The sequence below is a fragment of the Podarcis bocagei genome, assembly GCF_964188305.1.
Source record: "Podarcis bocagei genome assembly, chromosome: 11".
Lineage (NCBI taxonomy): Eukaryota > Metazoa > Chordata > Lepidosauria > Squamata > Lacertidae > Podarcis > Podarcis bocagei.
Genome location: NC_138136.1, coordinates 7,876,308 through 7,902,224, shown reverse-complemented (window position 1 = coordinate 7,902,224; position 25,917 = coordinate 7,876,308). Strand labels below are relative to the sequence as shown.

Genomic DNA, 25,917 nt, shown 5'->3' with positions numbered 1-25,917 from the left:
ACTAGCTTCAGCACTAGCCAAGGCAGCCATCTTGAATGGATGTACACCACAGAGCAGGTCAACAGGTCAGTGGTTCCAAGTGACCCTCGCTCCTCATTCTGAGTGAAGGAAGAGTGATATTGACTCTTGAGTTGACTCTTGAGTTGACTGACCAAGATCACACAAAATAAAAAAATTCCTTCCAGTAGCACCTTAGACACCAACTAAGTTTGTTATTGGTATGAGCTTTCATGTGCATGCACAAGACTGAAAGCTCATACCAATAACAAACTTAGTTGGTCTCTAAGGTGCTACTGTAAGGAATTTTTTTTTTATTTTGTTTCGACTACGGCAGACCAACACGGCTACCTACCTGTAACAAGATCACTCAGCTTCATTGCCAAATCAGGATTTGAATACAATGGACGCTCGGGTCGCGAACGTGATCCGTGAGGGATGCATGTGCGCAACCCGCATCTGCACATGCATGGGTTGCGATTTGGTGCTTCTGCGCATGCACAAAGCATGATTTAGCACTTCTGCACATGCACGACTGCCGAAACCCGGAAGTAACTCCCGAAAAAACACAACCTGAAGTGACAGTAACCTGAGGTATGACTGTACAAATCTACCCTTATGCAAGGACATAACTGACACGACTACAGCACTCTGACTACATTTTCAAGGATGCACATTTTACCAGTGATTTTCAGGTATTGCCTTCAAAATCCAGAAGGGTTCCTTTGGCTTTCCCCTCACAGACCTTGCAGATAACTACTTGGTAATTAGATACATGCAATTCAGAAAGCAACACCTCTCTCAGAAAAAACAACCACCCCAATTTTACCTTTTTAACAAAAAAAAAACCCCAACCCAATTCCCATGTTCCATTTTTACAGGAGAACGTAACAGAAATGTAAGTTTGATGTCTTGTCTGCTCCCCCTGGTGGTACAAACTTAAGGCTAGTGATATTTGAAGCAGGATTCTAAAGCAAGAAACTTTCAGACTGTTGCTATTCTCTAGTGAGATTCAATCACATACTGGTACGTTCAGGTTGCATAATTAAAGCTAACATAACAACAAACTGACTGCCCCACCCCCCAATCTTTTGCAATAAGTGACAGGAAAATGCCCTGCAAAGTGTGGAGTTACACTTGCTTGACACAATGTCATATAACCTCCCCACAAAAACATCAGAATTAATGCTGAATAAACAGTTGGCACCTTATAACCTGCCAAGAAACTCTGTGCAAATAAATCAGTTCAGATTCTTCATAAACAGATCGTTTGGAAGCAACCTCAATCTTTCCCCCTATAAATGGGAAGGCGGTTGGAGACAAATAGCTAGCATTGTAAAACCCAGCAAACCTTTTTAACTAGAGGCTATATTAGGATAACTGTAACCACTTTAGGCATGCACTCTTAGGTCACTCCTAACAGGAGCATTCTACACGTGCTTCAATGAGTCAGTCATGTCTGCAGTGACCAGTAATACTCCCCCCCCCAAAAAAAAAAATAGTGTGGCCCCTGACAAGGTCTGAGGGACAGTGGACCGGCCCCCTGCTGAAAAAGTTTGCTGACCCCTGATTTTGACCATTGTGGAATGGTGGGAGTGGATGGAAATTTGTACTGTGGGACAATTAAGCATTGCCATGACACCTCCAACTCTCTGAAAAGCTATAATATGCATACCATCTAAAACTGCAGAACATGTTTATTAATAATAATAATATTAAGGATGATGCAGATGATAGACCCAGGTCAATCTTGAGAGCAATGCGCACAGATGCCCTGAGGAACCACGGTACTTTCTGTTCTTTCATTCTACGATTCAGACTAGTGGTTGCTGCAAAGCCATGTGAAAAATGGCAAAGTGCTTTGGCACTAAAAGAGAACCTTCATTATCTCACCTTCACTTTTCCAGAACTCCTGGCTAATTTATATACCAAGACCCATAACACTGGTGCCTGGTGTAAACTGCTTTGCTCTCCATTTTCTGATTTTCTGAACTGTGTCGCTTTAAGTTGCTACATTTGGGCAGAACATTTATGCACCTTCAACAGTTGGGAAAACATCAAAAGGAGGTGTTAAAGTTTCACTGGATTCCAATTCCATGTGCTTAATAGTCCTTGGAACAAATTTCCTCATGTCAAACAACACACCAGAGAGAATGTGGGCTAGAAGCATATATTCAGCCAAAAAAACAACCACCTTGATTTACACAATTCCTGCACCCAGTCATAGTCTTAAAGGCCCAGTTCTTTTCCACAGATGAAACCCAAATTCTATGTATCTAACCCAGTTCTCTACTTTGTTTATGTTGCTTGCACTGGAAGCCTTAGAAAACAACTCGAGTCAAGGTCCAGTTTGGGCAGTGCTGGCTGAAGATGTGAATGTCTGGTCTCAAATAAGCATCTCACCAAACTATTTGCAACTTCTCCAAATTCACCTTTAACTCCAATGTATTTTTGACCTTCTCCCTTTTCCAGTCAGGTCATGCCCACTTTGCAGTAGTTCAAATGCCCCAGCTCTATTTCCCAGATGCCCTCTTGTTTTGCTCCTCTGACGTAAAACCTTGGATCAGGAATTGGGTGTGTATGTAAGATTGTGGCCAACTTTGAACTACAACTGCCATCACCCCTTGACATTGGTCATGTTGCCTGGGACTGATGGGAGTTGGAGTCCAACAGCTATCCCTACTTAGCCTGCATTGACTCAGGGCACTTGCAGACTAGTCACTATTTTCTGGCGCGATTCAATCACATATCAGCAAATTCAGGTTGCAGAATTAAAGCTGATTTGGAGCTCTCGCCCAACACACCTGCTTTCCAAAACCTGCTTTTGGCAACAAGGAAAGTGATGGGAAAATGTACTACAAAGTGTAGCACCAAGTTTTGCTTTGACATGTCATTAACTTTTCCATCAGCAACTCAGAATGAAGGCTCATGGGTTAAACCACAGATCCTAGGACTTGTCGATCAAAAGGTCGGCGGTTCGAATCCCCGCGACAGGGTGAGCTCCCGTTGCTCGGTCCCAGCTCCTGCCAACCTAGCAGTTCGAAAGCACACCAAAAAGTGCAAGTAGATAAATAGGTACCGCTTTGGCGGGAAGGTAAACAGCATTTCCGTGCGCTGCTCTGGTTCGCCAGAAGCGGCTTAGTCATGCTGGCCACATGACCCGGAAGCTGTATGCCGGCTCCCTCGGCCAATAAAGTGAGATGAGCGCCACAACCCCAGAGTCGGCCACGACTGGACCTAACGGTCAGGGGTCCCTTTACCTTTACCTTACTGTCAGGGGTTCAGGAGCAGAGGCGAGGGCAAGGGAGGAAACAGAGAGCGAGGGGGAGGAGTCCGAAGGAAAGATGAGTGATGACGACGACCCGAGATCTCCGAGTCTTTCCAGTGAATCGGAAGATTCACAGAAAGGAGCGCCAGTGGCCAGAGCGAGGGGGGAGATTAAGGGGACACCCCAGGAAAAAGGGACAAAAGGGGGTTCAGAGAGCAGCAGTTGGAAATCGGGGCCAACGTCCCCAACAGAGCGCAGTGGGGAGGAAGGGCGCCAGGTATCGGGATCCGGCGGCTCGCCGCAGGGGGGAGGGCATGAGTCAGGAGTGGCCACACCTCCATTGGGGAGCGAAGGAACGGTCAAGCGGAAAGTGGGAGGTTGGGCGCGCGCGCCAAGTTCAAATGCACAGGAAGGCGGCAGAGTAAGCAGCCCGGAAAGGGAGCCAGGTCCTAAAGCCCGCCGCAAGGAGACAGAAGGGTCCGGGGGTCAGCGTCAGAAGAGTCCAGGAAGGAAGAGACCACGGGGGGCAGAGGGACCCAGAGAAGGAGGGGAAGGCGGAAAAGGTGGAGTAAGGTGAGGTTATTACGTTGGTGTACAGGAGGCGGGGACTCAGACGGAGCTTCGCCGGTCTAGCTGATAAGACGTAGGGCTGCATGCGGCAGTTTGAATTTTGGAAACTGTAACTCAATAAAGACTTTTATAAAGTGAACGCTGGCTAGCGTGATCCTCTGTGAGCTAGGATCTGGAAGCAGCCCTGACACTTACTTTCCCTGAAAACAAATCAGAATGCATGCTCAAACTGTAAGTGCCCTGACGCTGCTCTTGAACAATGCCTAAAATTAGGGAATGACTTAGGGAATCTGTCACAAGCCCCACATTCTAGAATTTTCTATTAGGTTATTTTCAATTGCATCTCAAAAGTGGTGTTTTGACTGTATTCTCATGCCACTTACCTAAAGGCCTATGATGGAGACAAAGAAAGGAGGCAGTGGAAGCAGAAGTAAATCCTAGGTTACAAACAAAAGCCAGTGTGATGTAGTGGTTAAGAGCGGTAGACTCATAATCTGGTGAACCGGGTTTGATTCCCCGCTCCTCCACATGCAGCTGCTGGGTGACCTTGGGCTAGTCACACTTCTCTGAAGTCTCTCAGCCTCACTCACCTCACAGAGTGTTTGTTGTGGGGGAGGAAGGGAAAGGAGAATGTTAGCCGCTTTGAGACTCCTTAAAGGCGGGATATCAAATCCAAACTCTTCTTCTTCTTCTTGGTATTTTGTGCCTGAGGATAAACGAAATAAAGATAACTCAAGGCCAAATCTTGTTACTTTCCTCAGATCAGGTCAGCGTAACTACATATTTATCTTTTAATGTCAAATTCTTCCTTTAATGATACCTCTGGAATTTCTTCCATTACAGGAAGAATGAAGCATGGGGAAGACCTTGGCATTTCAAATTTGTGGTTGCTAATCTTACATTGTCATAGCTTCACCCTTTTTACCAAAGTTTGTTTTCTAAGCAAAGATACTACATGGGTCCTATAAAATGTGGTGGTGGTGTCCTGTTGGCCAGAAAAATGGATCAAATAAGGGGCTTGCATTTACGTAGACCACAACTATAGATGGCCTTTGAAAGGTCTGCACGACTGTTAACACATTAAACCTAACAAACCCCTCCAGCCATGTACAATGGGGCCTGCCAAGGGGTTGGCAACCTTTGTTTTTGCAGAGTGATGCAGGGAAAAAACAAAGGAGATTTGTTCAGCCCCTGGTGGGGCATGCTTGGTTTGGATGGGTAGATCTCAAGCAGTGTAGGCCTGTTCTGTGGTATACATCTGGAATGGGGGAACTGTGGCCCTCCAGGGACTACAATTCCCATAATCCATGGGCAGTGACTATGCTGATGGGAGCTGGAGTACCACAAGATCTTGAGAGCCACAGATTCCTCATTGTAGGTATACAGTGGTGCATTGCAATGTGCCTTTCGTGTCCAGGAGCTTCCAATGCCCTCCTTCCTTTGCAGAGCAATGGAACACTGTGATCTTCCAATGAAATATTTCCCTCCATGACAGTATTTTTTGGAATAATTCCTGTGGAAAATACTGTGCATCGAGAAGTCATTCGCACTGATTTTTCCAGGAGGCACCTGTGAAGAGGAGCTAGCCAGCTCCTATGTGGTAATGCATGCTCTAATCCCCAGCCCTCACTGCCAAACAACAACCAACATAGGACTGGCTGCTCTGCATTTTCAAGTGTTGTCACTTTTCAGTGACTCTGCAACCAGGTGACTAACAACCATAACAAAAACAGTAATTACTAATTTTTAAAAACCAATACTGAACAAGAAGGAATTTAAGCAAGTGCCTATTTATTTATCACTGTATATAGCAGGCATCCCCAAACTCGGCCCTCCAGATGTTTTGGGACTACAATTCCCATCATCCCTGGCCACTGGTCCTGTTAGCTAGGGATGATGGGAGTTGTAGTCCCAAAACAGCTAGAGGGCCGAGTTTGGGGGTGCCTGGTATATAGGAAGCTGCCCAACTACCTCTTCCTCAAAAACTTTGAAAGGTGTATGGGCATCTGGTTAGCCTCTGCAGATCCAGATAAATTTTGTAACAGAAAGTACCACCATACCTTCCAACATTTCTCCAGTGCAAATAGGGATGTCCCATTTCATAATGATAATTTTACTATTTATATCCTGTTATGTACTGAAGTTCTCACCCTGGGCCAGCAGGGGGATACTGTAGATAGTTCAGGTCCACATATGCAAATAAGGGATCGAAAGTGACGTTCAGTGATTGGATAGTTACAGACAGTTGTTACAGTTACGTTATACTGGGGCTCTATATAAGCAGGCTGGCTGAACCCTTCAGTTCAGTTCTGTTCTGGCCTGTGAATAAACAAGAGCTGTTTGAAGAATCGTTGTGTCGTCTGATATGTTCACCCACAACTTTACATATCCCACACAACTTACTGGGTTGCCCCAGCCACTCTGAGCAGCTTCCAAGATATATAAAAACATAAGTAACATTAAACAAACTTCCCTATACAGGATTGCCTTCAGATGGCTTGGAGGTTGGATAACTCCAACATTTCTCCAATGAAAATGGGGACATCCTAAGGATAAGCGGGACATTTCAGTATCAATCCAGAAACTGGGATGGCTTCTCTAAATGAGGGACGTCCCTGGAAAATAGGGACACTTGGAGGGTCTGCACCACTGAAATGAATGCTTTCAAGTAAAATGTGTTCAGAGTTGTAGTCCAACAACAACCAGAGGGCCGCACGTTACCAACCCCAGATTTGCATTTCCCATTGAAAGCAATGGGCTTTGTTAGTCAACTTCTTTCCTTTCATTCCAGTTGGGCTTCATTGTGAATACTAACTGTAGCAGGATCAGGCCCCAAAGTTCTACTATCAACTGGTATAACTGTTGTACTTTTGTGGTAATTAATCATATACATCCATAATGATGATTCCACCACCAAAGCAAAATTGCAATAAACTATGGGCCAGATTACTGGCCAAAGTAAACTAACACAGTCCATTACAGCAGAACCAATTAGCATTGGCTATGTATACATGTTAGAAATAATTATATTTAATTAGCTCTTTTCCTACTCCCATCCCAGTTGTATATACTTTGCAGGGGGGAAATGACTCAGACTCACTCCAATCTATTTTTAACACCTTGTGTTTAACTTGTCATATTTTTGGAGAAATTAGATAACATGGCACTGGGCAAAAAGAGAAACAAAGAAAATGAAAATGTGGTCTGCAAAACTACTGGCAAAATAAAACCGTAATAAAATATTGCATCTAGTTTACACATATGTGCTTCAGTTAGATGGCTGGAAGAGTTATGACTTAAGGTTTTCCACTGCAGCTGCAACTTTCCATGAATACATCAGCTGCTATAAGGAAAGAGAGGCAGGATTTATAGGGTGAGGACATATCTTGAAAAATCATTGCCACTGTCAGAACTGATGCATTTGGGAATCATTGCATGCATCCAACCCCATCAGCTCAGAAACGTTTGTCACTGTGCCTTTAAAAAAACAAACCCAAAAACCCCCACCTTTAATCAAGCTCACAAATAGACAGTTTACAACACAACAAATCCCATTGATTTCAGTGGAACAGAAAGATAACAAGAACAGCACAATCTGTCCTTGATGTTATACATACATATATGTAATTTTAATTGCCTTTCTACATTTCAAACTCAAGACAGCTGACAAATGAGAAAAATACTTTAACTACCGTATTTTTTGCCCTATAGGACGCACTTTTTCCCCTCCAAAAATAAGGGGAAATCTGGGTGCGTCCTATGGGGCGAATGCAGGCTTTTCCTGAAGCTTGGAGAGCGAGAGGGATCGGTGCGCACCGACCCCTCTCGCTCTCCAGGCTTCGGGAACACATCCGCAGCCTAGGCAGCCCTGCGGGAGGTCCGGCAGGGATGTCTAGGCTGCGGATAGCAGCCTGCCACCCAGCGCTAGGGGCGCCCTGAAGCAGAGCACCCCCCGCGCCCGGCATACATCCGCAGCATGGGGAGCCCTGCAGGAGTTCCCCGCAAGGCTCCCCACGCTGCGGATAGCAGCCTGCCGGCCCCGAGGGGGGGGGCGCCCTGATGCAGAGCACCCCTCGCGCTGGGCAGACATGGGCCAGCTCCACAAGCTAGGGGGACAGCAGGGAGGCGCAGCGCCACCATCCCGCTGTTCCTCGACCTGGTTCGGTTTCCCCGACCTGCTATGGGACGAAAAATACGGTACAACATAACAAAATTAGTCATAAAAAATAAATGAAACATTACGAATACACAAGCAAACGGAACCATTTCCACATGGATCGAAACAAGATCTGGACTAAAGATACAAAAAAGCCAACAGCAACAAGAGCAACAACCCCACTGCCAACGGCAAACCCCCAACATTACCCAAGCCCAAGAGTTTGTTCAGCAGCCTCAGCTGTGGGGAGCCCACTGGGAGCCCAGGCCAGAGTTAAAGCCACAGTTTATTCCTCACTCAAAAAGCCCCTTCCGTTCATCTACGAAGAAAGTGCTACATGGAACCAGTGCACAGGATTTTTTGTGAATCTTATATCCAGTGCTTTCCCCCCAAGAATAAAAGGTGGCGGTACTCACCATGAAGATGTTACCCTCGTCTTCTCGAAATCGCTTCCTGATTTTTGTTATCAACTGCAGATTCCCATCCTCCCTAGCTAGGCGGACCAGTAGTCAGGGATGATGGGAGTTCATTCATTCAGCCTTTATTGGTACAGTGGTACAAGGGGTTACATACGCTTCAGGTTACATACGCTTCAGGTTACAGACTCCGCTAACTCAGAAATATTACCTCGGGTTAAGAACTTTGCTTCAGGATGAGAACAGAAATCGTGCTCTGGTGGCACGGCAGCAGCAGGAGGCCCCATTAGCTAAAGTGGTGCTTCAGGTTAAGAACAGTTTCAGGTTCAGAACAAACCTCCAGAACAAATTAAGTACGTGACCAGAGGTACCACTGTAGAATAATAATAATAATAATAATAATAATAATAATAATAATAATAATAATAATAATAATAATAATAATAATAAAAATAAATAAATAAATAAATAATATCTTTATTGTCATTGCCCCCTTCGGGGACAACAAAATTACTTGATTGCTCCATAAAAACACTAATTAAACAATACAGTATAATACAGCAAGGGAGATTAGATGACTTTCAAAGTCCGGGCTTCCCATTCAGGGCCAAGATCGCTCTGGAGAAGAAGCTGTTCTTAAGACGGCTCGTTCTTCTCTTCATCGACCTGTATCTCCGTCCCGACGGCAAGAGCTCGAAGAGACAGTGACCAGGATGCGATGGATCTTTTACTATGTCCAGTGCCTTCCTATGGCACCTTGTGGCATAAATCTGCTCTAAGGTGGAGAGTGGGCAGCCAACAATGCTCTCTGCTGCCTTAACAACCCTGCACAACCCCATCCTGTCCTGGGCAGTACAGCTTCCGTACCACACACATAAGCCATAAGTGAGCACGCTCTCAATGGCACAGTGAATGAATTATGACAAATGAATTATGGGAGTTGTAGACCAGCAGCTGTGGACCTAAGTTTGAGAAACACTGGATGATGATTCTCAGAAGTCCCTTCCAACTCTACAATTCTATGACCCTGTTGCTTGATTCTTAACATCTGGCTCTCGCCTTGAGCAAAGTTTTCAGCAGCTCCGAAACACAGCTTTAGAGCATCCCTCAGCTTAAGGGGTCTTTCTCTCTCCCTGCTGCTTTCTCAGCTCCTCACCGAACCTCACAAAAACACCACAAGGCGGTGTTGGAGAGGATGCAAGTGTGAAATGCCCAGGCTGGTGCTCCCTAATGTGGAGGAAGGACTCTCTTTAACTCCCTCACACTTTTATCCCCTCAGCCGGGAGGGGCTGGAGAGGAGGGATGGCCATGGCCTGCACCTCTGGGCTCCATGGGGAGGGGAGGCCACATGCAGTGGTACTAAGGGGAGGGGGACAATGTCAGAAGACTCCTTCCCCGCCCTCAGCACTCCCACCATTCACAATTCCTTGATGAGCACCATCTTCCCCTGGAGAAAGGAGGTTGGCTAGTTCCAGCCCAGTGACACCCCATTCATCCCATCTTCCTGAATTTGACCAAAGAAATGGTCCCAGTATTGCGTTCTGGCGCGTTCCACCAGAAAAAAAGCACTGCTTATATCAGGATTCTAATGAATGATAGTTTTACATGCATGTTTTAATTTTTCTAGGGACGCAGGTGGTGCTGTGGGTTAAACCACAGAGCCTAGGACTTGCCGATCAGAAGGTCGGTGGTTCGAATCCCCATGACGGGGTGAGCTCCCATTGCTCGGTCCCTGCTCCTGCCAACCTAGCAGTTCGAAAGCACATCAAAGTGCAAGTAGATAAATAGGTACCACTCTGGCGGGAAGGTAAACGGAGTTTTTGTGCAATGATCTGGTTCACCAGAAGCAGCTTAGTCATGCTGGCCACATGACCCGGATGCTGTCTGCGGACAAACGCCGGCTCCCTTGGCCAATAAAGCGAGATGAGCGCCGCAACCCCAGAGTCAGTCACAACTGGTCCTAATGGTCAGGGGTCCCTTTACCTTTAATTTTTCTATTATTGTTTTGTCACTTGTTGCTTGCCACCCTGCGCTCCTTTGGGATAAAGGGTGGAATATAAATTTAATAAAGTAAATAAATAAAATAAATTTAACAAACTCATCAATATGAAAATTAGTATGTGTATACATGTTGGGAATATCTGGTCAAGAGCAGCTTTCAAGTTTACATACAACTGTTTTCAGCACATATGTTAGCTATTCATACAAAAAGGCTTATATAAATATTCCTATAGGAAAGTGACTACTGAATAGAAATTATGTTGTGTATAAAATGGGAGGGACAGTTTCACAAGGTGATGTGAATACACATCAGAAATCTACATTTGGGCTGCAGCTACAATCCTTTCTACACATTATTATGAATCTGCTGCCATCTAGTGAGAAATGTTGATTTTAAAACTCTTGCCATTACAAATCAGATTTGTACCCAGATTGAACTGATCTTGTAGGTCAGTTGCATGATTTAGTGGGAAAGCAAGCGAGTTGGCAGACACAGAAGGAAACTGACAACTCTTGAAACTTCTGTATTATCTCACAACAATGTTGTGGTACTATAATGATTACCATTAAAATGAAACTGGGAACACCATCCCCAAACAGTCCCAGCTTTGCTTCTGTCCCTCACCTATACTTTACAGTTTTGCATTATTTTATTCCATGGTCCACCATCATCTTGCAGTTGGGGTGAGGAGTAGGAAACTTCAGGTCCAAATGCCTTCAGAAATCTCCGCAAGACACACTGCTCACTGGTTCTGCTTTGCATCCCAAATATTTTTGTCTGGCTAAAATGAGTGGTGTTGTGGGTTAAACCACAGAGCCTAGGACTTGCCGATCAGAAGGTCGGCAGTTTGAATCCCCACGACGGAGTGAGCTCCCATTGCTCGGTCCCTGCTCCTGCCAACCTAGCAGTTAAAGTGCAAGTAGATAAATAGGGAAGGTAAACAGCGTTTCCGTGCGCTGCTCTGGTTCACCAGAAGTGGCTTAGTCATGCTGGCCACATGACCCGGAAGCTGTACGCCGGCTCCCTCGGCCAATAAAGCGAGATGAGCGCCGCAACCCCAGAGTCGGCCATGACTGGACCTAACGGTCGGGGTCCCTTTACCTTTACCTTTAAAATGAGTCCATAAACTCTGGATGGAGAGCAGAGAGGGATGTGTGAGTGTGAGCAGAAACCTACTGGACATGTTATTTTAAACTTTTTAATGCTTCTATCATATGGGTTTTGTGAAAGTTGTAAACCACTGTGGTATATTTTTATGTTTTACAATGGTACCTCGGTTTAAGAACAGTCCTGTTTACGAACAATTCGGTTTACAAACTCTGCAAAACTGGAAGTAGTGTTCCGGTTTGTGAACTTTACCTTAGTCTACGAATGGAAACCGAACGGTGGAAGGGCACCGGGGGCGGGTGGCCTTATTAGGGAAAGTGCACCTCAGTTTAAGAACGGATTTGATTTAAGAACGGACTTCAGGAATGGATTAAGTTCGTAAACCGAGGTACCACTGTAGAGGTACGGGGTGCTGAATAGCGATGGAGGGGCAGTTTCCTCCACTGCTTTATATCACAAAACATTATGTTTCAAGAGAGCCAGTATCTCTAGCTCCTATTGAAATCTGTCTTCATCCTCATACAGCCTCGTTCCATACATGTGGGGCGGCTAGATACCAAAGAGGACAGCTCTTTTGCTCTTCTACTTTTCCATTTTAAACACAGGCCTTACTCAAAGTGTAACCTTTGTTGTTGTTGTTTTAAATGATATTTATTGAGACAGAAGAATTTTTTTAAAAAAAATACACAAAAAGACAACATTACAAAAAAGAAAAAAAGAAAAAATAAGAAAAAAACAAAAATAAAACCATCCTTTTCAAATTCTCCAATTTCCATTACCTTCTTTCCACGACCTCCTCCTCCTCCCATCTCTTGTATCTTGATTAATAATTGTCACAGCAAATCCTTTTCAAAGTTCGTAATATTCTATCATTACTTTACCTTACTCTATTATCATCCTATCTTATAAAAATCCTTGATGTTTAAAACTTAAATCCATGATTCATAATATTTAATCATTACATTACCTTACTCTATTCTTGTTTTATCTTATGAAAATAATATTAGAGCTTAAAACTTAAATCTTTTTTACCAACTTCTCATAGCCATTACCTTTTTACCATACAGTATTCTTTAAACATTTTTAAACAAAGTGTAACCTTTGAGCGTAACCTTTGATATAAAGTGTATCCTTTTGATATAAAGAGTAACCTTTGATATAAGCAAAGGAGTGCCCTTAATAGTTCTGTGCCTTTAACAGCTGTGAAGAAGAGGGAATTTGCTTATATACGCCTACTGAAATTCCCTCCCTGACAGGAGCCTTATCCTCTTTCCTTCCTTCCTGTTTCCACCCAACCTACTCTTAAGCATTCCAATGGAAATCAAACATCAATAAGTGTTGTGCCTCAGGACTTTTCATTGCTCAGGGTAGTGATCTGAACACATCAGCATCAAATGGAAGTTATGTCAGCAAGAGAGCAAATATAGTGTTGGAATCTAACATTCCTTAAATATTTCCAGTATTCTGCTGCTGGTTCAGAAAACTTTCCTAGCAAAAATTGATTGATTATAACCAGGGCTTTTTTTCCAGCTGGAACTCACTGGAACTCAGTTCTGGCAGCTCTGGTGGATACCATTGTCATTATAAGAGAACAAGAGAAGCCTTCGTGGTGAATTCCAGTACCTCTTTTCTAGGAAAAATAGCACTGATAGCCACTACAGAGAGTGAAGAAGCAGAGAGTCAAAGTTAATCTAGGTCTGTATTTCTAGTATTGAAGGGAACAGCTAAAGGCAATGGTTTCTCTTTTAGTTCAGCTATAGCCTGGCTAATTTTTTAAAATATTAAGTGCATGATTTAATAAATAATCAACAATCAACTAAACCTGCATATATTTGCAAATGAATGAATGAGTTATAAGCACAGGATAGTAGATATCATTTTAGAAGGGGCATTCCCTACGGTGTGACAGAAAGAAAATCCCCTTTCTAAGTTGGCCACACACCTACAATTTTTATGTTATATTAAACAATACAGTACATTTTTAAAATCTCATGTTTGATGCATTGGAAATCATAATTTTAGTCAGTTATAAATGGCCATACTTCCACTTAGGTGTCTCCTTTCTATGTGTTTGCATGTGGTGGCAAAATCCCACCTTTTGGCATTTCAGTCAAAAAGTCTAATTTGTGTACCCGCACCCCCCATGTGTGAGGCTTAAATAGCTTTAAAGTTGTAGTGTTTACAAGCATGAGGCTTAAAGCACCTCTCCCTCTCTTTCATGTTAATACTGTATAGTTGTTCAGAAGAGAAGGGGCAGAATGCAAATGAGCATTCAACATCGATTTTACCTTCAAGAACCCATCAAAAACTGTTTTAATCTCAGGCAGGACAATATAGCTAGCAGCACTGTGCACAGGTTTGCACCCTTGGATAATAGTGTACTAGTCAGTATCTCAAGCCTTCTCACACATGCTCTGACAGCAGACCTAAAGGAAAAGCCAGCTATAAACACACCTTGAGTAGTGATTATGTTTTGGAAGCCATTTTGACAATTATTTCCAAGGCAACATGGTCACATCTAAGTCCTTTTAATCAGTCCATAGATGAGGTTAAGAGTCCTTCATATATGCTAGTTTGGCCTAGTTTCTGCTTGGGTGTGGTGCTATGTTGCAAAGACCTTTATTTTGAAGAGATTACTGTGCTATTACTACTTTAATATGTAGATGAAGAGGCTGTAAATCATTTTTTAAAAAAAATCAGAAGGCCATCAGGCAATCCTATTAAAAACAGCAACAACTAGTAAAGCTGGAATACTGGACTTCATCTTCTCTATGGCCCTTCTAGACATGCCATGTTCAACAAATGGCAAAAACTACAAACAACATTACTAAAGCTCATGCCTTCCTTCCACGTGAATTACAGTTTCCCCTGAACATAAATCACAACGATGAGTGATGGTTAAATACAATTTCATCCCATCCACAACCACATTATTATGATAATTTAGAATTCTGCGACTTGCCATCCCACGACTGGCACAGCACCTACTGATTATTCTCCCCTTCCCACCCCTTTAGCCAACTGTGGCCAGTATTCAACAATATTTCAACAATATTTAAAGCACAGATACATTTCCTGTGCAAGTTGACAATAAATGTGGAGCAAAGAGCAGAGCTATGTGCCCTGCCACCCTCATACCCACCTACCCCTGATGCCCTGGTATTTGAAGTAACAGCTGTAAAGCGAAAATATACATAGCTGTCAACTTTCAGATTTGAAAATAAGGGATCAGCAGCCTCACCTGTCCCGGGGACAGTCTATGGGTTAGGAGCGGACAGCAGCGGGAAACGGCGCTGGAATAAGGGAATTTCCCGCAAAAGAAAAGGGAAGGTTGACAGCTATGCACACATATTCTGCTGAAAGTATGGATACTAAGGCAGGGAATGGTTTAAATATGTGTCTGTGCCCGATAGCATGAGATGCCATTAAATAAGCAGGGCAGATGAATGTCTTCTACCCATCAAGAGAGTCATCCAGAGAAACCCACAAGGAAAGGCCGGGCAGGAAGAAGTCTGTCCACCCCCCTCGTCCTTCTGTATCTTTTTCTACTACCACCTTATTTGTGCACCAGGCAGCTTTGTGAGGGGTTGTAACCCCCTCAAAAAGCAGAAATCTATTCAATGAATAATAATATGCGATTTTTTAAATTTTCATGTTGTAAGCCGCCTTGAGGGACACGGGTGGCGCTATGGGTTAAACCACAGAGCCAAGGACTTGCCGATCAGAAGGTTGGCGGTTCGAATTCCCGCGACGGGGTGAGCTCCCATTGCTCAGTCCCTGCTCCTGCCAACCTAGCAGTTCGAAAGCACATCAAAGTGCAAGTAGATAAATAGGTACCACTCCGGCGGGAAGGTATATGGCATTTTCGTGCACTGCTCTGGTTCGCCAGAAGCGGCCTAGTCATGCTGGCCACATGACCCAAAGCTGCACGCTAATGATCAGGGGTCCCTTTACCTTTAAGCCGCCTTGAGCATGCTTTCGGAAAGGTGGCATACAAATAAAAACTACGTAGAATAATTCACAATAATTTTTATTATTTATACCCCCTCCCCTGTGGCTAGGGCTGTACGTATGTGGTGTGTGGGTGTTTGTGTTTTGTCAGCGCGCCTTCGTGCCTTCTCTGCCGTCCTCCTCTCGACCAGCCGCGAAGGCCGGGAGAGGCGTCTCCCCTGCCTCTCGTGTCATGGCGCCCGCAGACCGTGAGGTAAACACCGCGCGCCGGATGGCGCCAAGGCGGCGCGACGGGCGCTGCTGAGGGGCGGGGCAGAGGGAGGAGGAGGAGCTGGAGGGCGGAAGGACGAGGAACGAGGAGAGGCGGCGGAGGAGGGGGGGGGCAAGGATCTCGGACGGTTTTCTGCGACTGGGGCTGCTGCTGCTGCTGCTGCTGCTGCGGGCGGCTTCCGCCTCGGTACAATGGAGCGGCGATAAGGCGGCGGGTGCGAGGGCGAGGAGGCGAAAGCGAGGAGGCTGCGGCCCGAAGGGCGGTTAGATCGGTTACCGAGTAAGTTCATCCTCATACCCGACCGGCCGCCGCCGCCGCCGCCGCCTCTTTCTCTCTCTCCCCGCCCCCCACCCGCAGTGAGGCACGGACTGGCTCCCGGGTGGGGACGGCGGAGCGCGCACCCGCCGCCGGTAGTTTCCCGGGGGTGCGAGGGAGACGGGCGGCCTGAGGGGAAGGGGAAGGGGGGTCTTTGTGGGCCTGAAGGGCTCTTCCCCTCCCCCCCCAAAGTGGCCCCAGTCACCTCAGCCTGGGCAAGGGGAGGGGAGCCCAGGGCGACACCCACCCCCATCACCCCCGCCCGGTGCCAGAGGCGTTTTTCCCGTGTGTTGTTGTTTCACGGCCGCAGAGAAAAAATAAAATAAAATCGATTGGGCTGTGTAGTCAAGGCTTTAATTGGAGAATAATCCTCAAATGTGATCACCGCTCGCCTTAAGGAGATGTTGGGGAGGATGAAGCTCCCGAGACCGGCCATCCATCCTTAAAGGGGCTCAGGGAGGTTTGCAGAAATCGGTTTGTTCACTGGAAAGGTACCTAGCTCTTTTTCCTAAGAGATTTTACATCTGTTTGCGATAGGGACTGAAATGTTACCTGCACACACAATTTTTATAAAGTAATGTAGGCCTCAATGTACATTTGATTAAGTAATAGGCTTTATCTTCGTTCTGTCCTGCTGTAGCATTCATATGTGAAAGACAAAGCAGGGAAGTTTCAGAGGTGCTCTTTAGTCTTCTGTGTTAAAAAGCTCTGCCTATTGGCTTCTGCCTTAGTAATTACATATTTACTGAGCTACATGTATTTGATGGGTCCAGGGAACAACTCCCTTGTGAGTTGTGACTGCCGGAGTTTATTGTTGGTTGGACACTTTCAAATATAACGTGCTGTTCTTGCTGCTTGGCAGCTGTAACCACCAGCACTTTTAAAGGAAAAAGTGGATGGACTCAAGGTGAGGATGAAGCAGAAATATGGAAATTACAGTGGTGCCCCGCAAGACGAATGCCTCGCAAGACGAAAAAGCCGCTAGACGAAAGGGTTTTCCGTTTTTCGATGCGCTTCGCAAGACAAATTTCCCTATGGGCTTGCTTCGCAAGACAAAAACGTCTTGCAAGTCTTGCCATTTTTTTCACTCCCCCCTTTTTTCTAAGCCGCTAATAGCCTTTTAGCCGCTAAGCCTTTAATAGCTGCTAAACCGCTAATCCGTTAAGCCGCTAATAGGGTTGCTTCGCAAGACGAAAAAACCGCTAGACGGAGAGACTTGCGGAACGGATTATTTTCGTCTTGCGAGGCACCACTGTATGTTTCCCTGACACTGTGCCTTTTTGTGTGACAATTAAAATAGTGGTCAGCTCCTACCCCAGACATGATTAGAAAACAGAAGGGTTGAGGATATCCTTATGATATTCTCTCATCTTCATGGAGAATCTGTTAATGTACATAAAAAGAAATGACCTATGGAAAGAGCTAGTGTCAGCCTTATAGTGAAGGACCTAGCCTGTAGATTTTTGTTTGTCTGTTGTATTGGCCTCTAAAGAGGCCAGTAACTTATATTTCCATACTGGCCGTGGAGGGGAAGCCCCCTCATCTGCAGCCAAAATGGAAACACTGACAAGTAGAGTCTTAGCAGGCTAGTTTTTTGAGGGAGCCTTCTGTCAAACACACTTGTGGAAGAGGGACAGAGTGATCTGTCGCCTCACCGCTAATCCTCTGTGTTTCCATCATGGTTGTGGAGGGATACACTTTTGTTCCTTTGCAGCTAGCACAGCAATCATCTCAGTCGGTAGATGGGCAGCAAGCAACCCAACCCTCCTTCACTAGCTTGCTCACTTGCAAGAGCCAGCAAGAAGTCCTGGCAACAAGGAAGTTTGTCACAAATACTTCTTGCCCAGGGATGAGTCAGACCCACACTGTGTATTTAAAACACTTAGACAGTCATGACTTCTCCCAGATAATCCTGGGGACTGTAGTGCTGAAAATTATTAGGAGTGCCCTCGCAGAGCTACAATTCCCAACACCCTTAACAAACTACCTTTCCCAGGATTCTTTGGTGAAGCCATGACTTACGGTGGAATAGGGTTTCTTTAAAGGTATCGTGTGGCTGTGACCTATGGTCCCTTCCCGTGTAAGGTTGTGGTGTGATGGTTTTGCACAAAGATTCACTGTCCTGTTCAAAGCAGCTAACTTGATATACCAGTTGAAGATGAAAGAGAAGTCCTGCTTTTTAAGGAAAATAACCTTAGCCTTTATGTGCACACTTATTGTAAGTTGCATGCACATTAAATTGCTTAGCAGGTGATGGTTTCCTTAAGAATGCATGAAGATAAAGTGCCCTCAGTCTCAAGAATGATAGAATCAGGCTGGACTTTAAATAAATCTCTTACAGTTTTGCTGCATGCATAGAGTTAATGCTTTTGTCTGATTGCTGCCTGCTTTTATTTTCACTTAATTCTCTTTCTATGTGCCATTTTATACAGTACACTTTGAATTCATGTTCCAAAGGTGCTATCTGTTGTGCCGTTAATTTTGGCTGCTTTCTGTAATCCTGTCAGACAGAGGGGTGGGGAATTTTGACATCTATGGATGTATGTAATTCTCACAGCTACAAGCCAAGCACACTCATCATAGGATGAGTTAAGACTGATGCCACTCCTTTTCTGCAACTTCTGCCTCTGTTAATACAAGAGCAAGAGGCAAGTCCTGTAATTTGAAGTTCAAAGTGCTAGCGCTGTATAGTTGCCTCATCAGCTTCTTATTTGCTGTACTAGTCTTTGGAGTTCAGTGCTCTTTGTTGGGTGTAGCATATGTTTTCTAGGTCATTAGCAGAATGATAGAGGTTGAGGAATGTTGGTTGTGTACCCACCCACACCTTTCAGAGGAGCTCTTAAAGGCAATAGTCTTGCTGGAGCTGCTAATCCGCTGCAGTTTGTATAAATCTGCATATATTACAGTATTAGTTTGACTACCTTGGATGGTCACAATCCTTGGCATAAACTTTATTCTGTGACACATTTTTCTTCTCTCTCATATTTCATGCTATATTTCAAAATCTGATAATTGTTTTGTGTAGGGGTAATACAGTGGTACCCCGCAAGACGAATGCCTCGCAAGACGGAAAACCCGCAAGACGAAAGGGTTTTCTGTTTTGGAGGCGCTTCGCAAGACGAATTTCCCTATGGGCTTGCTTCGCAAGACGAAAGCCCATAGGGAAATCTCCGGGGACCTGTTTTAAATTGCTGGCGGTCGGGAGCAAAGACTTTCGCCCACAGCCGGCCTTCAGAAGAGGTCCTGGACCTCTTCTGAAGACCGGCGGGGGGCAAAAGTCTTTGCTCCCCCCCGCCTGCCTTCCCGGGACAGCGGAGACTTCTCTGCTGTCCCGGGCGATCTTAAAATGCTGGGGGTCGGCAGCGAACGCTTCGCTCCCGACCCCCAGCATTTTAAAATCTCCCCGGGACAGTAGAGACTTCGCTCCCGCCCGCCACAATTTTAAAATCGCCCCGGGACAGCAGGGGCTTTTAAAATGCTGGCGGTCGGCAGCAAAGCCCTCCTGTCCCCGGAGCTTGCGGGGCGGGAGGTGGGAAGAAGGGCTTTTCTTCCCACCGCCAGCCTTCAGAACAGCCTTCTGAAGGCTGGGGGTGGGAAGAAAAGCCCTTGCCCCCCCCCCAGCCTTCAGAAGAGGTCCGGGGACAGACTGTCCCTGGACCTGGTCTGAAGGTGGTTTCCATAGGAACGCATTAATTGATTTTCAATGCATTCCTATGTGAAACCGTGCTTCCCAAGACGAAAAACTCGCAAGAAGAAAAAACCTGCGGAACGAATTAATTTCGTCTTGCGAGGCACCACTGTATATTTTTGTTCTACCTCCACAGTCAGAGGCAGTATGACTCTGAATACTGGTTTTCTGGGAATCACAGATGGGGAGTATGCTCTTGTGCTCAAGTTCTCCCTTGCATGCTTTCTATAGACATTGGGGTGCCTACCGTGAGAACAGAGTGCCGGACTAGGTGGCCTTTGGCCTGGGCTTCTCTTATGTGGGATAGCTCAGTTGGTAAAGCTTGAGACTCTTAATCTCAGGGTTGTGCCCCCCATTGGATAAAAGATTCCAGCATTGATCAGGGTTGGATTAGATGACTCTTCTGGTCCCTTCCAACTCTACAAATCTATGAATCTACGTTTACTAATACAGTAGACACTCGGGTTGCGAACGTGATCTGTGCGGGATGCATGTTCGCAACCTGCAGCTTTCGCAACCCGCGTTTGCGCATGCGCGACCGCCGAAACCCAGAAGTAACCTGTTCCAGTACTAACAGGTTTCGGCGGTCCGCAACCAGAAAAAGTGCAACCTGAAGCGGCTGTAACCCAAGGTATGACTGTAAAAGCTTGGCTGGGTGAGAGAGAGTAGTTTGCCCAAGGTGCCCCAGTAAGCTCAGTGCAAATTTGACCCTAAGTCTCCCACATAGTCATAGTCACATTCATCACTGCCCTCTTCATGGCATCCTACCTGTCCCGTTTTGAACATGTCTTTCTTTCCCCATCCCACAGGGAAAGAGCGAACAGCTAATATGATGGGAGATGCCGCAAAACCGTGCTTTGCCAGACGTAATAAGGAGCGGGGGATTTTAAATGAGGAGGATTTCCAGAAGTGTGCTTTACGTCACGATTACCAAGCAATGGATGATTATGGAAATGGACACGGCAACAAGATGGACATAGGGATTGAGAAAAGAAAGGGAGCACTGGGTCACTATGGAACAAGTCCCCGAAAGGGAGCACACGGTGTTTCAAATCACCCAAATTCTTCTAAAAACACTGTTCACAATCAAGGGATGAGGATAAATGAAGCCTCAAAAGACCAAATTAAAAAGTGGGTGTCTGACAACCATCATGCTAATTTAGACAGTTGGAGAGAATACAGATCTACACCCCGGGTTCCTGTGGTTAACAGAACAAGGAAGGATTCTTCTCATGAGTGTGAGAGCCAAGGAAACAGAAATGGAAGGAAGCAGCTCCAGAGAGACTTAACAAGTGACGATTTATCAGATAGGAAAGGAAATTCTGGTAATATAAACACCTTTAGATCATTTTCTTGTATTTTAAAATGTGTTTAAATATTTTGGGATGACTGTAGTCTTAAGAATTGTCTTTAGGTATCTTCTAACCTTAGAAAATATAAAATCTACAATATTTCAAGATAGTGTTTTATTGCTAAGTTATGGCACAGTACCTGCTAGTCTAAAAAACAACCAAAGAATGACTGGGTTGATATCAATCCTATATCTTGCTTTAGCTATTGTGGGGTTTTCTTCGTAGCAATCATAGCTGTATCCTGTATGAGGTAAGTGGCTAAAAGCTGTGTTGTTATCTGCCTTCCTAGTAACTATGAAACCTTCAAGAAAAGGTTGGGGGGAAATATTTCAGATTCATAAACAGTCATCCCAATATTTTAAGAATGGCATCTAAAATTTAAAACAGCAAAACATTAGGCCCTTAAATTTACGCAGTATTGCACAAATGCCCATGTGGCAGAATCGGTACTTGGGGACAAAATCTAATGGGCAGCTGTGTTGCACAATCCTTACTGAAATGGTGATGGTCATCCCCAGCTTACACAAGAGTACTTTGGGGTGTATTGTACCCTACATGGATTGAGTAAAACAAGCGTCTGAGATTTTTCCATCTTCAGCCACCTGCTGTAGCCAAATCAAATGTGCACTGGTGCCAGGGGCATATGGCTACTTCCAAAGCCCTGAGTGGGTGCGCTTAAGGGATAAAAATGTGCTTTTAAGTAAAAGCTTAAGGCATTGGTGGGAACCCTGCTTCCCTTCTGTTGCTGTTGGACCATGTCTTCCATCAGCTGCGTCTAGCATGGCCATTGTAGTTCAACAATGAGGGCCACAGATTCCCCATCCCTATCTTAAAACTGCTTGATTTCCTCTACTGCCACCTGCATTCATGGCTGTAAGTTAATGTAGCATGAGAACAGGATGCTTAGGATAATGCTGTTTTCTGTTTGGTGACACAAATATTAAGAGACACAAGCTTAAATTCCAAAAATTCACAGTTGGGTAATACCTTTAGTAGGATCAACCAGAATGTTACAAAATAATAACAAGGTTTTGAGTTCTGCAGAACTCTTCAACAAGTAAGATATAAAGGAGTTGGGGGACAAACAACACACACATGCAAAAAGTAGGCCAGATGCTGTAGCCGTAAGATGATTTTGTAGACTCCTTTCCAAGACGGAGGCTGAATAAATTTTTGCTAGATGCTACATAGATCAGGTTACACACCTAGGATTTTGGAATAAAGAAGCATTGGCCGCCTCCCATTTTTTTTTAAAACAAAAAGCCTAGCTGTTACCAAGATTAGTCCCACACCTTAAGCAAAACATACAGGTGACTGGTTGGGTAGAGAATTTTAAGGTGATCTCAATTTTTTAATGCAATTCAAATGACCAGGAGCTGTTTGGGAAACTTCGGAAAGAAAAACAAACCACTTTGAGATTTTTTGAGATATAAAGTGGTATGGAAATGATTTAAGTAAAAAATAAAATAATATCAAGTTAACTCTTTTTCACCATTTTTTGACAGTGCTTATCTGCTATTAGGGTTCAGTAGACCCCTTTAAAGTTGTATCTGAAAATAAAGGTTAAGGGTAATTTGACAATTATGTTTTACTTCAAGCAGTCCCACTGAAATTGAAGGATCTAATTTAGTTATGGCCATTAATTTCAGTGGGTCTACTCTGAGTAAAATTTAGTTCAATACTACCCTGAGATTGATTTCAACACTATTCTACTTTAACAAAACAGGATGTGGTATCACATTTCAAAAGCGTAGACTAAAACAAACTGTTGGTTCCTGCCTAAATGTTAATGAAAGGGAAAGCAAAACGATGCCTGTCTGAAATACTGGACTCATAGTAAATAATGGAAGGAATCCAGTCTACCTGATAGCCTAATAAGGAGGCCTGTCCTCCCTGCCTCCAAAGAATTTAGATGACAACCATTTTAGGTGCATCCAATTGATGTGCGATCACTGACATTTGGGTCCTTTTGGACCTGGAAAATGGCAGAACAAGGTGGGGGCCAGGTATGGAACCTCCATGCGAAATGATCACCACCTATATTACAAAAAAGAAATCAGTGCTGTGAGTCTGCACTATGTTAAGATAAAAGCCAGTTTGGAGCAGAATCATAGCTATCAACTTTTCCCTTTTCTTGCGAGGAATCCTATTCGGAATAAGGGAATTTCCCTTAAAAAAAGGGAAACGTTGACAGCTATGAGCAGGATTAACTTTTGTGTGTGTGTGTTAAAATTGACTCCTGGGGTCCTTTATAAGTTTCGTGTGTGCATAGGAATGTACATTTTGTTCTGTTTCTATATATATGATATACAAACATAAAAATCTATTACAGTGCTCTTGAAGTGGTATAAGCACATAAAAATTGAAATTTTGATATGGGCAAAATGCTAAGGTTTTCCTACCCTATTTTGAGAAGTTGCTTGGGGATGGGGTGGGGTCTCAATGAGCTTAGGCATTGATAGTTTCACTTTCCCATTTGTCCAGATAGGTAAATTGGACCCATAAGTAAGTTAAACTTTTTTAAAAACTGAAAAACAGGGGTGGAATTAAACAACACAGGACAACTGACCCCATAATTGTTGGGGAGTACACAGAGTGTGAAGTGGTTCACATGGCAAAAAAAGGTTTGCAAATACAGTAAGCCCGGCAGCTTGCACACATTTAACTTGTATGCATTCAGCTTTATGTGCTTGGCAAATAATTTTAAAAAAAAATTAAAAGGGGGAGGGGGAAACTGGCAGTCCCACCCATATGCAACTTTGGCTTTAAGTGCAAGTAACCCCTGTGGGAGGGACATGGGTGGTGCTGTGGATTAAACCACAGATCCTAGGGCTTGCTGATCAGAAGGTCGGCGGTTTGAATCCCCACGACGGGCTGAGCTCCTGTTGCTCAGTCCCTTCTCCTGCCAGCCTAGCAGTTTGAAAGCACGTCAAAGTGCAAGTAGATAAATAACTGCTCCAGCCGGAAGGTAAACGGCATTTCCGTGCGTGCTCTGGTTCGCCAGAAGCGTTTTAGTCATGCTGGCCACATGACCCGGAAGCTGTATGCCGGCTCCCTCGGCAAATAAAGTGAGATGAGCACCACAACCCCAGAGTCGGTCACGACTGGACCTAATGGTCAGGGGTCCCTTTACCTTTACTAACCCCTGTGTACGTTGAGGGCTTACTGTATTTCAAACAGTTTCTGGGGTCCACAGCAACCCTTTAGGCATTAGAGTCCAAATAAAAAATCCGCTCCAATATATTTCATCATTTTGTTGGTTCTGTTCACCTGTCAGTTATCTTAACATGGTTTGCCTTCTTATCACGTACTTCCTCTTCTTTAATAAGTACATTAAAAAGCTTCCCAAAACAGCATTTGTAGGAAGATAAAATCAGCGATACTTTAAGACTGCAACCCTATGCACAGTAACAGCAAAGTTTTATATATGGCTAGTGAGAGGGCAAAGGGATTTCCTCCCAGGTAAGTGAGCAAAGGATAGAGTTGCAAGTGAAGTCTTCCTGGGTACAATGGGGGCACTGGATTGTACTGCACATCTTTTCATATTCTAGGTGCCTTATGTTATGTTGTGCCTTCCCTTGTTGGGTTGCAAACTCAAGAGTTTTTGCATCGCAACTGTAGATTCCATCTGAAGCTTGAATGGTTTCTCAACGATGGTTTGTTTAGGTGCGGAAATGCACTAAGGTCACAGTCGTTATTTGTGCCGTGCACTTACAGCAACTTTGTTCTAATAACTGTTCAAAAGAAACAAAGAAACATAGGAAGCCAAGAAGATCAAGACGGATAAGAAAAGAAGAAAATGATCAAGAGGAGGATATGGATGGGCCGGTTATAGATGAGTCTTTGCTGACAGCAAAAGAATTGCTAGGGCTTCAACAGGCTGAAGAACGACTTAAGCGAGACTTCATTTACAGGCTGAGGAAGGTAGCTATTTCTGCAATATATATATATATTCTTGTTTTGGGGTGAAATGTGCAAATATTGGTACTGAAGAATACCAGTTAGGAATATGCTTGGCAAATGAGAAGAGCAACAATGGTGGGAAAGGACTTGGGAAAGCAAAGAACATGTTTAACCACAGATTACTTTATGTATTTGAAAATGCTTACAAGGGGATAGTGCTGCTTGTTCATTATGATGAGCAGCAATAATTTGGATGAACACCTGTAATTTATTACTTGGGTTTAATGAATCTTGCATTGGGCAGAGTAGACGTACTGTATTAATATTTGAAGGTTTTTTTAACATTCAGCAAAATGGTCAATAGGTAGAAAATCTAAAGAGCTGGAATGCTATATAAGTATTCTTATTCTTACCATTTCTGTGATACACTGATGATCTGATGTAATTCATATTAAACATCATAAGCCACAATACTATCCTTAGAATAAAAAAATGGGAAGGCTTACCCAGATCCTTCTTCAAAGTCACATCTCTGTATGGTTGCAGACACTTTCAGGAGGGTGTGTGTTGAGAGTCCGTCCGTCAAGAGGTCTAATTCTCCCCTCTCTTCTCAAGGAAAGAATTCCTTTGAAGTGGTTAACTCTCATATCCATAGTCTCTTGTAAAAATTCCAATCACACAACAAAATCATTAACATAACTTAAATGTTGAGCTGATCCAGGAATATGAAATGTCTGGGTAATTTTTATTAATAAAATTCTCACTTGTCATCACAGATATTGAAGAAATCAATGTGCAGCTCAGATTTAGGCCCAAGGAATGAATATGTAAAAATCATTGCAAATCTGAATCAAAGGCACGTTATTGGCCCTTAAGCAATTTTTAGAGTCAGGGAGCTGCCTGATTTAATAGGTAGTACAT

General features: G+C 44.2%; 2 protein-coding genes across 2 annotated transcripts in view; one reads left to right on the top strand and one right to left on the bottom strand.

Moving 5' to 3' along the window:
- DAPK1 (death associated protein kinase 1) overlaps positions 1-16,064 on the bottom strand; it is a 552,849-nt gene extending 536,785 nt beyond the window's left edge. Inside the window, exon 1 of the mRNA XM_081213542.1 lies at positions 16,049-16,064. The gene's annotated coding sequence lies outside the window, so the exon portion shown is untranslated. The remainder of the gene's footprint in view (positions 1-16,048) is intronic.
- TUT7 (terminal uridylyl transferase 7) overlaps positions 15,842-25,917 on the top strand; it is a 45,574-nt gene continuing 35,498 nt past the window's right edge. Inside the window, exons 1-3 of the mRNA XM_081213526.1 lie at positions 15,842-16,017; positions 20,551-21,066; positions 24,839-25,017. Coding sequence (XP_081069652.1) covers positions 20,571-21,066; positions 24,839-25,017 — 675 coding nt within the window. The 5' untranslated portion in view covers positions 15,842-16,017; positions 20,551-20,570. The remainder of the gene's footprint in view (positions 16,018-20,550; positions 21,067-24,838; positions 25,018-25,917) is intronic.